At 42.0% G+C, this 15001-nt stretch overlaps 1 protein-coding gene and 1 long non-coding RNA gene across 7 annotated transcripts in view; both read left to right on the forward strand.

The window, feature by feature from the left end:
• Positions 1-6037, forward strand: part of GAK (cyclin G associated kinase) — a 66089-nt gene extending 60052 nt beyond the window's left edge. For all 6 annotated transcript variants that reach the window (XM_066338780.1, XM_066338782.1, XM_066338785.1 and 3 more), the window contains one exon: positions 571-6037. In XM_066338780.1, coding sequence (XP_066194877.1) covers positions 571-672 — 102 coding nt within the window. In that variant the 3' untranslated portion in view covers positions 673-6037. The remainder of the gene's footprint in view (positions 1-570) is intronic.
• An 810-nt stretch (positions 6038-6847) lies between these two features.
• Positions 6848-11078, forward strand: LOC136374566 (uncharacterized). Its single transcript, XR_010745922.1, has 2 exons — positions 6848-8048; positions 9807-11078. It is a non-coding gene; the product is annotated as an uncharacterized lncRNA (long non-coding RNA).
• The last annotated feature ends 3923 nt before the right edge of the window (positions 11079-15001 follow it).

The raw sequence follows: 15001 nt of genomic DNA on the forward strand, positions 1-15001 counted from the left end.
TATTTGTCCTCCTTATTCTTTTATTCTGCCACTTACCCATTAAAGCACTAAGTGTGTTGATAAAGTACTGCAGGTGGCAAAAACTAAGCAGCAGGAGAAGGGGAAGAACACTGGAGGGGGCTCTGGGGCTTCCCTTTTTTGTTGAAGAGAACCATTCTTTGGGATTGGATGTTTATTAACCACAGGAGTTGGATTGTGTTGGCCCAAAGTCAGGGTTGCTGTGAAACAGGCAGGGAATAGGGACCATACTATCTTTGAGTATGGAAGCAAACATACAGGAAGTGCTATGTCAGTCACGCTGAGTCTTAACATCATTCCCAACCAGCAGCAGATTTTTCTCCAGGGAATGCCATTCAAAAGAAGTTGTCTCAAAGAGGACTCAGATTTTATCCTTGTACACTACTGCAAGATCTCTCAGGAAGCAATTCCAAAAATGACTTAATTTGATTAGTAAGTAACAGTAACTGAAACTGTTTATGAAAAGACCATAATAAATAAGGGATGGGATCTTTACTAAAGTACCAAATTTCTAATATTTTTATGCTTATGGTATGTTCTCTCCATTTCCAGGCCACAGGACAACCCTACGAGCAATATGCCAAAATGATCTTCATGGAATTGAATGATGCATGGTCAGAGTTTGAAAACCAGGGATCAAAGTCCCTTTTCTGAAACTTCACCTTTCACAGAACTGCTTCCAGAAACTGGAGCTGAGCATCATTATGACTTTATTGCGCCTGAGATTTATGAAGCGCTTTTCCACGATTTCAGCACAGTTTCTAGTCATGCACTTAAATGTGGGGATGTATTTTGTAAGATGTAGAGTACAGAGCATTACATAGATGCATTAAAAAAGCTGCTGAGTACCTGTAGAAATCACAGTCTGGGAGGAAAGGTTTCTCTTCAGTTTTTTATAAGAAAAATAGAATTTTAATGAAGCTAAGTAATTAGTGGTAGGCTAGTAATAGTTATAAATCATTCCAACTTAATTGATCTTTGCTATACCTCTACCATCCCAAATTTGTCTATTACTTTGAGTAGTTTTGTGATTCAGTTTGATATTTGGTGCCTGTCACCTTCTTCAAAGTGTTTAGTTAGCAGCAGTGAATTTGCTTGGCTTATCTCAAATCTAAGGGTGTATATTTTAATCTGTATTTTATATAATCAATCTGATAATCATTCTGTAAATAATGCTTTCTGGTAATATCTGTGTTCCTTATAATAGAGTAACAGTTTAGCAAAAAAGACACCACATGTGGGAAAGTCAGACAGGGTTATTCTTGATTTTTTGATTTTTTTTTTTTTTTTTTTTTTAATATCATGAATCTAAAAAGAAATTTTGACTCTGAGGTCTGCATGTTCCTGCAGTTTTATTTATTGCAGTACTCTGACCTGTGCTTATTTTCCTAGTTCTTTAAATGGTGTCTCTTGCTTCTGAATTCAGTGGAACTTTCTTTTCATTGCACTTCAAATACTATAGAAACAATGTTACTCTGAAACTTGAAGTGTAAGCACAAACTTTTTACTGTGCTTTGTCTGAGTATTAGATCACTCATTATCATCTGGTGAGCATTTAAAATGCTTTAACAGACATTTTGCTGCATGTTTCAACTTCTGTGTTTTCAAGGTAGGCATGTCATCAGTGCATGTGAAAACATGGTGTGTCTTGGTAGACTGTTGAATTTCTGTTCAACTATTTCCATGCACTGCTTAGTGCAAGATGAGCAGAGACACAACTTCGTAACAAAACTTGCTGTGTTTTCTCATCCCTGTTTGGAAGGCACTTTTTAACTAGTGCTGGGGTGGATGATGCAAAAGACCAATGACTGTTATACTCTGTGTAATAACAAAATACTATTTTCATATCAAGTTTGAAAACATTGAAAATAAGTGCTGGGGTATTAAATCTTCAGCAGCAGTCTCTTGATACCAGACAGTTGGGCATTCAAGGGGATATTTCGATCACTTGCCTTTTTATACATTTTGCATGCTTAACTAAGAGGGAAGCTGTACTATTAGCAGAGGTAACTGTTCAGCTGAGCAACATCTGAACAGGAAACATGAGATTCTAATGCCACCTGAAAGGCCTGTTGGATGAGATTTTTCCATTGCTGCACCAGTGTGAGAGCTGGTGGGTTAGAGACTGCTGAACAATTGCAATGTCTGGTCTCTAGCTCTGATATAACACAGTTACTTATTTACCTCTGATCAAAGGTTTTGTTCGTGTACATTTGCATATATGTTCAGCTGCTGTGGTTGTTGTTTTTTTTAAGGTGAAGCTAGGATCAGTTATGGATCAGGAAGGTTATATATTATTCATAGCTGCTGTTGTATTTCAGTTACTGCTTTGAAGCAGTCTTAAATCTCAGTAGATTTCTTCATAAATGTATGTAACTTGCTGTCTGATTTAAAGTAAGAGTTAATCTTTTTTTTCTTTTGGACACTTCATTAATTCTTTGCGTATTTGTTCTGAAACCATGGAAATTAAAGGCTTCTGCTGGAAGATAGGTTTGTGGGACACCTCTTTACAGTTCTATGGCAAATGTTATCTAGAAATAAGTTTAGATGAACACAGATATATAATGAGTTTGAGTGTAGTGTTATATGTATACAGCTGAGAGATAAAGCATTTCTATAGGGGTTGCTTAGAATAAAGGAGTGCTTTAAAAACTCCTGTTCATTCAGCACGTACAGGCAACTTTAAGGCATACATTTTTAATTGCTCTTTTCTTGAAATACGTGTTTAAAAAATTAAAATGTGAAAAGAGGGAGGAAAATATCTTCCTCTGCTTTCTATATTTGGCAGCATTTTCTGGATGATGTCTACATTAATATTTTTTTTAATTTCTCTACTCTTGCTTGCTAAATTTTCTTGAAACATCAGAGAAGAGCCTTAGATGTGATTTTAAGTTAGCAGGGAAAACATGAATGTAAGTATTTTACCTGGAACTGAAGCTCCTAGCTCTCTCTTTTAAAAATTACAGAAAATCAAGAAGTTTGGCTATGGATTTTTCCAAGAGCCATTAGATAATTATTGAAACTTCAGCTGGGTTGACAGAGGTGCCCAGCTTATTTTATGGCTTTGTCAGCTCTGGTTCTCAGTGGGGAGCGCTCTTATTTCTCTGTCCTGCTCCTTTCTACATAATTGAATTTTGCGCTAAGAATCTGAGAGAGGCTTGGTTCTGTAAACAGATAAATCTTGACAATGAAACTATTTTGGGTAGGGTGTTCTGATTTTGTTTTGATTTTTTGATTTTTTTTTTTTTTTTAACTGTGACATTTCTCTATGTTACATACAAGAATGTGCAAACAATGGGGATTTCACTAAGCTTCTGTAAGCAAACTGTAATTTGGAAATTAAAAAAAGTTCAAGTGGTGATTATAAACATAATAAACTGAAATTTTGTTTTCTGTGCAACACAAAGCAGCATGAGGACCCTGAAGGTGTTTCTTACTGTAAAACTTACACATTAGGTACAAGAACCTGGGAAGAGAGAAGTTAAAATGTATTTCATATAAATGTGTATTGAGTTTTAATGTTGCTTTTATAGGAGAGGGTCATTTGAAAGAAAAATGTCTAGGAGTTGTATAAATTAATTTTAAAGCAGTTATAAAAAAAAGATAGAAAATTTGGGAATGAGGGCTTTTCGACCTTTTGCTTTGTACTTGTCTGTCTGCTGTATGGACTGGGAGTGCACTCAAATGATTACACACACATTTCATTGTAGCTGTATTCTTAGTGTCCACAAACTGAAAAGCTTTTAAAACACACTTCAGAAAAAAGTGATTAATCAGAGACTTGGATAGATTCTCTTTGCTTAAAATGTTAATTGTTCATTGCACAGTTAAGTGTTGAAGTGTTGAAGCCGTGCCCTGAAAGCTGAACTTTATTCAGGTTTTGAATCTGCTTCTGCTGGCTATGAAGCATGAAGGTGAGGTTACTGAATGTTGCCAGAGGTTAATACTGACCAGGCTTTGCATGTGGCACCTGAGCTTATCTCATAAAGTACCTCCTTTACTCTTGCAGCAAGTCTTGGTGCCTGCTCGCCCATATTGGTTGTTCCTCTGTCTGGTAACAACACCTGACTAATGTTATAAATTGTTTGCAGCCTACCAGGTCTCACTTCTGAAAAGTAAGTAGGCTGAGATGGTTATTGCAAGAAAAGAGGAAAACAGCACAAGATAGATTAAAGAAAGAGTAGAGAAAGACTCCAGGGCTCTAAAGTACATCTGACTGTTTTCTAATTCTCTTTCCACTGACCTATTGACTCCTACCTCTGCTGAAAACAGGTGTAGACTAGTAGAGGGAACCTGGTTTGCAGCCTACTTTCCTGCTTTTTTTAAGCCCTTTTAGAATGCTGCTGACTGACTGTAGCAGGTGGGAATATCAAGTCCCTAGCTTCCCCCGCCCCCCCCCCCCCGAAGTGTCTATAAAGCAGGTTTAAAAATTGTTTGGGCAGGTTGCCACTACTTATTTTTTAATTACATTGCTTATGTTACATTGCTGTTAGATCTGGGGAGTCCAGCAAGAAAACTTTTAAAACAGATCGGTGAAGAAGGATTGGTGTTAAGAGAGTGCATGGCTGGAGTCTGCCTATTAGAAACAGGTCATGCATTTTAACTGGAGATAATCAGTTGGTGTCTTCAACCTCGGGCATACCTGTTTGGTGTTTCCACTACAGTGCTGTCAGAGTTTCTTAGGAGCAGCTAAGTGTGTTAGTGGTTAGTTAGACATAAAGCCTGGAAGGCTCTTAGCATTGTTAGTTGGATCTACTATTTTGCTAATCAGTGGTAACTTCTTCAGCAAGTATGGAACAGAAAACCTCCAAAAGTGCTGATGAAGCACATTTCCTTGGAACAGTGGCAGAATCCTTGGTGTTGTACTTGTGAGAGTAACCAGTGCTCATGAAAAATGCCTTGTTTACTTCCATGTTCTTGGTTTTGGACAGTTCCTCCCTTTTCGTCTTGCCAAGCACAGAGTTTGATTGTGAAAGCTACATGGACAGGATTAACATTTTGCACAAACCAAAGCAGAGTTTGAACGTGACAGAAATCTCGTCGAGCCTTTGGGACTGCTGGGTTCTGTGCACCATTCCACTTGCCAAGGCCAGACTGCAGTTTCCCCAGCAGTGGCAGTGTGCTTGCATACTTGCTGGCTGCTGCAACTCTCTGCTGCTCACAGAAGTATTTTCAGGGATAGCATAAATGTGGAAGCCTTGTTGTTCCTTAACTATGTCCTTAGTTGTCTAACAATTGCAATGTAACGGCTGCTTTGTAAATAAGTTCAAATTAATCTTGAATGACTCAGTTGACATTTTCTGTCAAGAACTTGCAGGTGATTGACCTGCAAAAGCTGTAAAAGAATGTATCATTTCCCACCCTTTGAGCCTGTCCCTGGTGCAGTGCAGCTCTCACACCCAGAAGCCCAGTGACGAGGAGCTGAGCTCTGGTTCTGAACTTGATGGATCTTGCAATGCTTGCTTACTCTCTCCTTGGGTGAGCTTATTGTGGACTACAGTTTAGACTGCATCAAGCTTCCAACGTATGCTCCAAAAATACAAATTCAGTACTTTTTATGAAGGATGTGTGTTGTCATAGAAGCTTTTATTACCAAAAGGGGATTAAGAGGCATTGTGGGAACTCCCAAAACTCTTAGTGGAATGTACTGTATATTTGCAATGTAGATTTCTAGAAGTGATTGTCATCTCTCATAAGGTCTTGGCTTGCTCTGAGGTCCTTATTGTATTTACCTGTACTTGTGATTGTACTTTCAATACCTGTGTTTTTTTCTGATTTGGAGTGTGTGGAAGGACAGAACACTCAATTCCTGTTTCTGCCATCTTTTAGAAAATGCAATGTACTGTTTCATTTTGCTTCTAGTGAAATGAAACTTACACCTGTATGTATATAAAGTAAAATAGTCAAGTTAAGCCTTGTTTAAAGTAGATTTAATGTTTGGTAAAATGCTCTTGAACAGAATATTTTGCTTTGAAATATATTACAATTTAACCAGTGATCAATTAAAACAAACAAAATACCTTTGTTTATTTCCTTCTTTGCCAAGATAGAAATGGCCTGAACACCCAAAGCATTTCCACTGTGTCTTCTAGAACAATCTGCAAATGTTAGAGAAGTAGTTCTCATGATGATGATGTTGATGTTCAGATTGACTGAACATGCTAGGAACTAAAGTGGCTCTTCAGAAGTGTCTCTTCTGTTGGAGATGTGTTGCTGCAGTGTGCCCTGGGGTTTGGTAGCTACGTTTTCTAAGAACCTGTATGGGGTTGAAGGGGTTCTTGCACAGGATCTGGTGCAGTGTTTTTCCACTGTCCAAGGGAAGCTCCGGCCTAGGTGTGTAGTAGTAATCAAAGGGAAGAGAACAGGAGCACGTGGACACGACTGAGACAGGAGAGAGGAATATGAGCAGCTTGTAGGGATGGTGGGGCAACACATCCAGTGAGGAAGGACTGCAGATGGCAGGAATCTGAGGGAATGTTGCATGGCAAAGGGTGAGCTTCTGCTGGGAGCATACTGACAAGATGCCCAGAAAGCATCTTTTGGCTCCATACTGTGCAACAAGAGTGGGCAAGCAGGATCTTTCATAGGTGAGAACAAGCCACTTGGTGATATTGAGAAAGTTTCTTTTAAAGTTAAAAGCACAGAGGTATAGGATTGGGGATCCCCAAGGAGAAGGGTGGAAAAAGGGAGGAGATAAGAGAATGGACAGGCATGACCAAAGAAGGATGGGTGGAAGTGCCAAGATGCTAAAAGACCTTTCTTCTTGTATCATGTACAGAACATGCTATCACTTTTGCTGCTAATCAGTTTATTCCTAACAAGTAAGGGTGCTGAAAAATTTATTGTTACCTTCTTCTGGTCCTTCACTATAGCAAAGGAGGATAATGTTAATCAAGTGCATCTTTCTGTGCCATATGCAAGGCTTCTGGCTACTCAGATGTATATTTAGAAAGACTTGAATTGGGAGAGCACAGCAGATATAAATCCTGAAGAGTCAAGCTAGCAAGCATCAGTAATTATACCAGGTAAGCAGAATGCATAAGAAATAGCGTGACCTTAAATTCAATATCAAGCAAAGCACACAAGGCAGAGTGGGGGATTAAAAAAGGCAGCAGAAACACTCTGTGTACTGTGGTGTGCAGAGCAACCTGTAGCAATCAAAGCCTTCCAAGTCTGCAATTGAAGACACCTGACCTCGTTACTCTAATGTTGGAGAGGAAATGTTTTGCCCTGCCTCAGCACTACCTCTCTTATGAGGGTAAGAGAAGTTGTTCTGATAGATTTTTGGGCAAAAAACACTGAAGAAGGGAAAACGGAGCACGTAGGTGGGTGAAGACTTGATCTAGAAGGATCCCTTTTAATACAAACTTAGAAGGAACTCCTCCTCTCCTTTAATCTGTAAAGCTGCTAACTGTTCTCCTGGAGTGGCTTCAGCTCCTAATCAAACCCTGCGCACACACAAACTAATAGCTGTGCAGTTTTCTGGTATATAATGGTGCTGGCAGATCAGCCATTATTAACTGATGAACTGCAATACTTCTTTCTTTGTGCATAGCTCTGGTGAGGAGCAGGACAACACAAGTGCTCTGCAGGAGATGGGATCATCAGTGCACTGCTGTTCTGACAACATGCAATGTGTCCAGCACACTTCCAACATGCCAGAAGAAACCTGAAGAAACAACTCATCCAGCCTGCACAGGAAGCTGACTTAAATTACAAACCTTGTTCTGCCATTGCAGGCATGCTGCTGTGTGTGCTGTGAAGCACTGAATGTTCCATAGTGCTTGAGTTTGGTACTTCTGCTGAGTCTGCTCTTTCAATCCCTGCTAGCCTAGTACTGGCAGGCTCATGACGAAGTTCAAAACTGCTGCCGCAGCATTCCTAGAAGGTATTAGAGGAGTTTGACTCAAAGACTTCCCTCTTGTCAACAGTTCCAAGATGTCATCTTTCATCTTCTGAATTTTCTAAAGCAATGAATTCACTAGACTTCATGTGGAAACTGACCTCTAGCAAAGCAGAAACAGAAACTGGTAACCTACTGCAGTTAGCTGCTATGATGTCTCTCTTAGCTCTTCCTTTCTTGCTGCACACCTGTTCTGTCCATGTCCTAGCAGTTGGCTCACCTTAGAAGCAAATAAGGTGCCAGGTTCTGTTCTAGGGATTTTTGAACCACAAGAACTGGACTGCCACATTTTTCCAATGTACTGAATTAAGGCTGTTGAACCCAATGTATATTCTATCTCATTTCACACTGAGACTTTTTTATATACTGTGACTAAATTTGCCACTCATGCCTTTACTGACTCATCATGAAACCAGGAGTGAATGCAGGGGGGGTTTAATTTTCATTTTATTACCAATAGTTTTTATTTTCTCAGCTATCTTCACTGTGGGAGCTACCATCCCATTTTCTTCCCTCGCTCACTTCTTACTGGGCTTTTCTACTGCTCCTACCACCATAAGCCTAACACCTATTAACCTGGAAATTCCTCACCTGTACATACTGCAGGTGCTGCCTCACACATGCAAGGTAAGAACCTCTGTCAGATCTCTTTATTTCTTTTCCTATGTGAGGACCACATCTCCTATGGAGGGTTGAAAAGCAATTGTTTACCATCTCCAGATGTTTAAAAGGATATTTGGGTCCTATAAAATCTTCCTAGGGATTCATAAAAGGGGAAGAGGCAGAAGGGACATCATTCTGTGCTCTGCTTTTTCTAATGTGGGCAGCTTGTTTTGGCCTGTCTGTGCCCCACCACTACTCTGCCATGTACCACCTCGTGGTGGATGGCAGCTGTATTGCTCCCCTGAGTAAAATGCACCTGATTTCATGTGGAATTATTTATCATCAGTAATCATGTTTCTTTGTTCTGGTTGCCATCTGCTGGCAGAATGATGTGTTCATCACCATTTCACATTCCTGCCGCATAGGTTTTGTTGTTTTTTTTTTTTTTTTTTTTTAATACTAAGCATTTTGAATGTGTTTATGCAGTTTGTATGTGCATATTGCAAATAAAGGCTGCTTTTCCATGTCTGAATTCACAGGCTGACAATTCTGGGGGCAGAGCTCACAGCCCATGAGAAGAGATGCTCCACTAAGAGGACAGAAGCAAGTAATCTATGCGGGAGAATGAGGAAGAGCAGATATGCCCCACAGGAGTCTTGGAACTTTGGGTGGGGATGGACACGCAGACTGGAAACAGCATAGGATAGCAAGGGGCTGGGCAGTAAGCATCGAGGTAGATCCCAGGGTTGTGCCCTGCATGTGCTCAGCCTGTAGTGAATAGGTGTGACCTCAGAACAGACACACAGTCTTTAGAATGCAGGTACTTAGCTGCAGTGGGAGGAGGAAGAACAGACCAGGCACCTAAAGCTTCTGGGTGGAGCAAACTGCTCTGCTGTCCTAACACTTGCTCTGAGTAAATGAGACTGTAAAATGAGTCGCTGACAGCTGGTTCCAGGCTGCTTCACCTCTCGAGAGATTGTTGAGGTGACTGGGTGTGAGGTTCCTAAGCGACTGCAAAGGGTGCCAGCCTGCACGGTCCAGCACTAGACCCGGGGTGAGCATCCTTAACAAGTGCTCTCAGAGAAAGGCCCGTTTCTCACCAGTGTTGCTGTGCCCTCAGCATGAATGCCACAACATTCATCTGGTCAGCAGCTTGAATACTCAAACTCAGCTTCACTCAGAATCAAGTTCTGTCCTGGAATGTTTCCTGTCTAAAAAAAAAAAAAATAAAAGTCCATAGCTTTGAAGTAAAATTTACATGCATTTATTCATCTTTATGCAGGATGGTATAAAGCTCAGCCTAAATGACCACAATTCAAAAGGATTTGAAACCAACAAGACCTCAAAAACAAAGTTTGAGTTTTACCTGGATGAATGATTGGAAACTGCATCTTTAATATGATCAAGCATCTTGTGTAAGGTTAATAAAATCTGATGAGGTTCAACTTTTAATTCCATTGCTGTCAAATGTAATGTGTCTGCTTCAAATGAGAAACGATAAATACAATTCTTTAATTTCAGTGCTATGCAAATAGTATTAGAAGATTACTCCTGATGCTGGAAGATCTGATGAATTTTTCAGCAGATCTTTAGCATAGGCTAAAGATTATTGCTGTGATCTATGGTGGCATTTAATACTTCATATCCTTTTCCATAGACAGGCTGAAATGCAAATACATTTCCCAAAGACATTTCTCCTGGAAGTGTTAGCAATTTCTGCAGAAGCGTCCAAAGAAGGAGATGTTAGAAGACTACATTCTTATCCAGAATTGTGAAATGAAGCTCCAGTTCTGCAGAACAGTGGTGTACCTCTGTATCTCAGGAATAAGGCTGCATCAGTTGTAATAACCCCCACTGGACAATGCAAAGGAGAAGGCACACATCTACCTACAAGCCAGCTGTGTCCTCCTGGCAGTCCCATCCCTCCGTTTTCTTCCAGGAAGTCACTAGAGCTCAAGGTAGAGAAAACCAAGCAATTTTTCTTTACCTTTCTCATAGAAATTGCTTGAGTCTCATGAGTTTTCTGTCTCTACATTGCTCTTGGGAGATGCCACCTGTGAATCCATCTCTGCAGCCCTCAGCATAAGGATATGGACCTGTGGGAGTGAGTTCCAAGGAGGCCACAGAGATGATCAGAGGGCTGAAGCAGCTCTCCTATGAAGAGCTGGGATGGTTCAGCAAGGAAAGAGAAGGCTCTGAGGTGACCTCATTGTGGTCCTTCAGCATCTAAAGGGGGCTTTAATAAGGAGGGGGAGGGGCTTTTGGAAGGGGCATATAGTGACAGGACAAGTGGCAGGAGTTTTCTTGGAGCTCAAGAACCTGGACATGTTCTGGCTTCATCTTGAGCACAGCATTGCTCTTGAGCTGGCTTCTCCAGCATAAGAAAAGGAAATGAGCAAAAAGTTTGTCTTGAAAGTTTGGCTAGAAAATTATGCTTTGCACTTCTGTTTCTTGCTAAAGGGCAGAATAAATATTGATGTGCTAGTAACATCCAGCTGAGCTGTCTGGATAATCCTCTAATAAATTGTATAATAAAGAAGTGAATTCAGTGGGAGATCAGCTGTTTACACTGATCTGTAATTGATCTCTAGCAAATAACACAGGCGTTAGAGTCTTTCTTGCTTTTAATGTGGACATTTCAGCCCTGGGGACATGGAGGATGAGACGGCTCAAGCCATTTCCTGCCTCTCTACTTGTAATATCATAGTTGGCATAGTCACCAGGACCAGGAGCATCCCATGCAGTGGGAGCCACTGGTGGCCAGTTGAACCCCAAGGCTCTGCATGAGCACTCTGCAGCTACACAGACCGGGGACTGACGTCTGGCAGAAATACCTTGCTAGGCACAACTGGCTCCGCATTGCTGCAGGGGAGCTGTTTGCAGGAGCTCTAGGGCTAACGGAGGCTGCTGCAGGAAGCAGGGCAGCTCTGGGTGCCTGCTGTGGTCTTAGACCTCTGACCTCAGAGCAAACCCTTTAGAAGCAAGGCACACACGATAGCTGGGAATCTGCACATTTCTTCCTCAGGGACCCTGAACTACATCCACTTGCCCTCGTGTGGTCTGGACTCCTGGAAGAGAGTCTTTCAATGTTTGTTCTTTTGGCTCCAGGGCTATCATATCCCAGAGTTTCTGGAAAGCTTTATACAGAGCGTGTGGTGGTGTGAGCCTGAAGCACTGGAACAGCTGACCATGAAAATGCAGGCGTAATAGTTCAGCATCAGAGAAAGGATCTGCCCTTCTCTCCAGGGACTGGTGTCATGGTAATGAGCCCTTTTGTATCATGGGACAATGAACTGAATAAAAAGAATTTGGTCTCTATTATCTTCTGCTCCTGCTGTTTACACCCCGCCCCGATATACCTCAAGCATGGGCAGGAGACCAGAGGAACCTGTCTACTGTTGCATGTCCTGTACTCCTGACCCAATGTCTTGGAGAGGCTTGCCCCTGCTCTTCTTCCTGTCACAGCAGCTAAAAGGCAAGGGACACAATGTTCTCCTTACGGTCTAAAGTTGTATTTCTCGAGCCTTCTACACGCCCTTCTGCAACAGACCTACCCCTCTGTCATACAACAGCACAAGAGGCCCTGCTGCTCAGCCTGGCTTTTCCTTAGTACCACAGAGGGACAGGCACTCCCCACAGGCTTGCCTCCTGCTGCCCTGCCGGTGACAGCCATTAAAGCTTTTAAAACTTCTCACCCTCTACTGAGGAGCTGCCCTGACACTGGGCTTGAGGCCGCAGGGTTTGTGCCTAGCAGTGAGCACTGAGCGTGCTTTGGCCCCAGAACAGGTTTTACACGTGTCCTTTGGAGCCCTGGTGCGTGTCTGGGTGAAAGGCTTGTGGGGCTGCAAAGGATGCCGAGCTCTGGGTCGATGCACGCAGTCCGTGGGAAGCGGCTGACAGCACTGCCGCGGCACAGCACGATCTGCCTGCTCCAGAGCACACGGGCTGGCTCTGCCGGCGAGCAGGTGCCTCGGGAATGCAGAGCACGTTGCCATACGCATGGTGGCCAGCTTCAGTGCTAGGAAAGCCTTATTTAGTGTCTGTGAAATGAGATAAGCCAGACAGAGTTATGTTGGTATCAGTGGACAAAAGAACTGAAAGTAAGGGCTCTGCATAACAGCAACAACAGAAAAAGATGTATCAAGTCTGATGTTGATGATTCATAAAATAATTAGCACTTCTGAGCATGTCCTAATTTCAGACAAAAGTGAAAATACAACAAGATGAGCAGAAAATGATGGGTTATGCTTTTAGAACAAGGCACTTTAATTGAGCCAGATGGCCCCAGCTGTTTCCTCACACTCTGACTGAAATGATCACCTATTCAGAGAGATATGTTGTTGGAGAAACTGTAACAAAGATGCGAGGGGCAATTTTCCACAAGCAGTGATTACATTAAGAAGACTTGAGGCAGCTCTTACTGCTCTAGTGAGGCTAATTGTGTATTGAAATAGGAACATTTCATACTGACTTACAGAGGTGCTCGCTGCTGCTAACACTTCAGCTTGCATTTTGATCCAAGACTTTATAATCACTCTCCTTTCTCATCAACTGGTTTTGACTCCAAAGGTCTCCTTTTGGTCATCCACTCTTTTGTTCCTGGTTAATGCAAGCAAATCTCTCCTCTCTTAAGCTTTCCTGATGAGTTTGGTAACAGTGGCTGTTTTTCTTCAAACCTATTCTTAGAGTTCCAGTTTGGAGTTACACCTGAGCTCAGTATCCTGTTACTTGATCCTCTGCTTTGCTGTCCTTGTCTTTATCTTTCAGAGCTCAGTCCTCTCTCAGATAAACAGAACATATGAAAATGACACAACAGGGGAGTGGCTGGAAATGTAAGGCAACCAACTTCATCACTGTGAAAGTCTTCTAAAGGAAACCCCACAGGTCTGGGAGTCAATTCTCTTCTTCTAAATGCTCTCAGAGTGAGGAAAAGGGGCCTCTCCCACCTGGCCTGATCTTCAAAGTGCTCCCCACTGCCAGCCTCTGCTGTGGAGCTATGGCTCTTAGAGCACTGCCACACACACAGAAGGAGCTGATGAGCCTTGGTTACATGGACTAGGGCCTCTTCACAGAGATTCACCACGACCTGTGTACCCTTCCTCCATGAGCTGTATCTCAGTCCAGTTCAGCTGGAAAGGAAGGCAGGGTATAATTTTTTAGTATTATGCTAATTAACATTGCAGAGCAATGTTTCTCTCTCAGGTGCACCTGACCCAGCTCCTCCACTGTTAGGAACTAGTTCTCACTACAGAGTTTTTCTTCAGGCTGGCAGAGCAAAAACCTCCAATGAGATTCAATGCTTCCTTCTCCTCCTTGCATGATGAAAGTGTTAGTCCCAGGGACCTGGGTATGCTTTACAGCCAAACAGGAGACTGTTTCCTGTGACCAACTTAGGGCAGCAGGTTTCTCACCACATGCCTCAAAACACTGTTGCAGAATGGCAGAAGATCTGCACAAACACAGTGTCTGAGATGGTGCTTGAGGCAGGACAAGCTGCTGCATCCATCAAACACAACCAGGTTCTTCTTGGGAAGGGATTCTTAAAAGGAGGGCAGTGGGGAGCTGGACAGCAGTACAAACAATGAACAAACATTTCTCTGGAGGCTTGTTCCTCCTCAGCTTGGCCACTTTCCTCTGAGCCCTCACTGAGCACAATTGGTGTTCTGATTCTTGCTGTGGAGGCCTGTTTGCAGATCTCAAATTGTCAAGAGCTGTACCACTAGCATAATAGTCCCTGATGTTAGCGAGGGAAACGCATAACCACCGGAATGATTATGAGGTGCTTTATTGAAGAGCTCTGGGAGCCGGGGTACAAACCCAAATCCAACTCCAACGAGGGTCCAAGAAGGGCCCTGTATTATACCATTTCGTTACATAACTCTATGTTAATCATTAAACTTACATTGTTCTATTGTATACATCCAAGCATGAATTTTGTAAATATCTTCTTTTACAATTCTAGTTTGAAATAATAATCATGTTCAGCTACCAAAAATCATTACAATTCGATCATCTATCTTATGATGATTAGGTACAGTTTCACCCGACCTAGTTTCCAAATACAAGTCGTCCCAATCTTCTCCTTCTCCCCCCATCCTGATTACCCAGGCAGAGTTATACTTGATTTGGTTAAAACAATGAAAGCAACACCTGGTTGCAGTGAAGCAGAGACTCTATTCCCAGCTTCTCTGGTAACCGAAATTATTAACCCTATCCTAACATTCCCCCCTTTGAAAGTATTTCACTTTAAATCTACTAAGTGTAAATGCTTTCATTCAGTACAGTCCATTTATCTTCTATACTGGATGTTCAGCTTCAAATCCGTGGTTGATGTGGGCTTCATTAGTGCAGATCGGAGGTGCTGAAGGTGCAGTCTTGTCTCGTGTCAGCGCCTTCATTATTGTTCTGTTCCAGGATGTTCTTCTTTGTATTTCTCCTTTTAGGATCCTATAAACTAACCAAATCACTAGAAACATA

Source organism: Sylvia atricapilla, chromosome Z (genome assembly GCF_009819655.1).
Source record: "Sylvia atricapilla isolate bSylAtr1 chromosome Z, bSylAtr1.pri, whole genome shotgun sequence".
Taxonomy (NCBI): Eukaryota; Metazoa; Chordata; class Aves; order Passeriformes; family Sylviidae; genus Sylvia; species Sylvia atricapilla.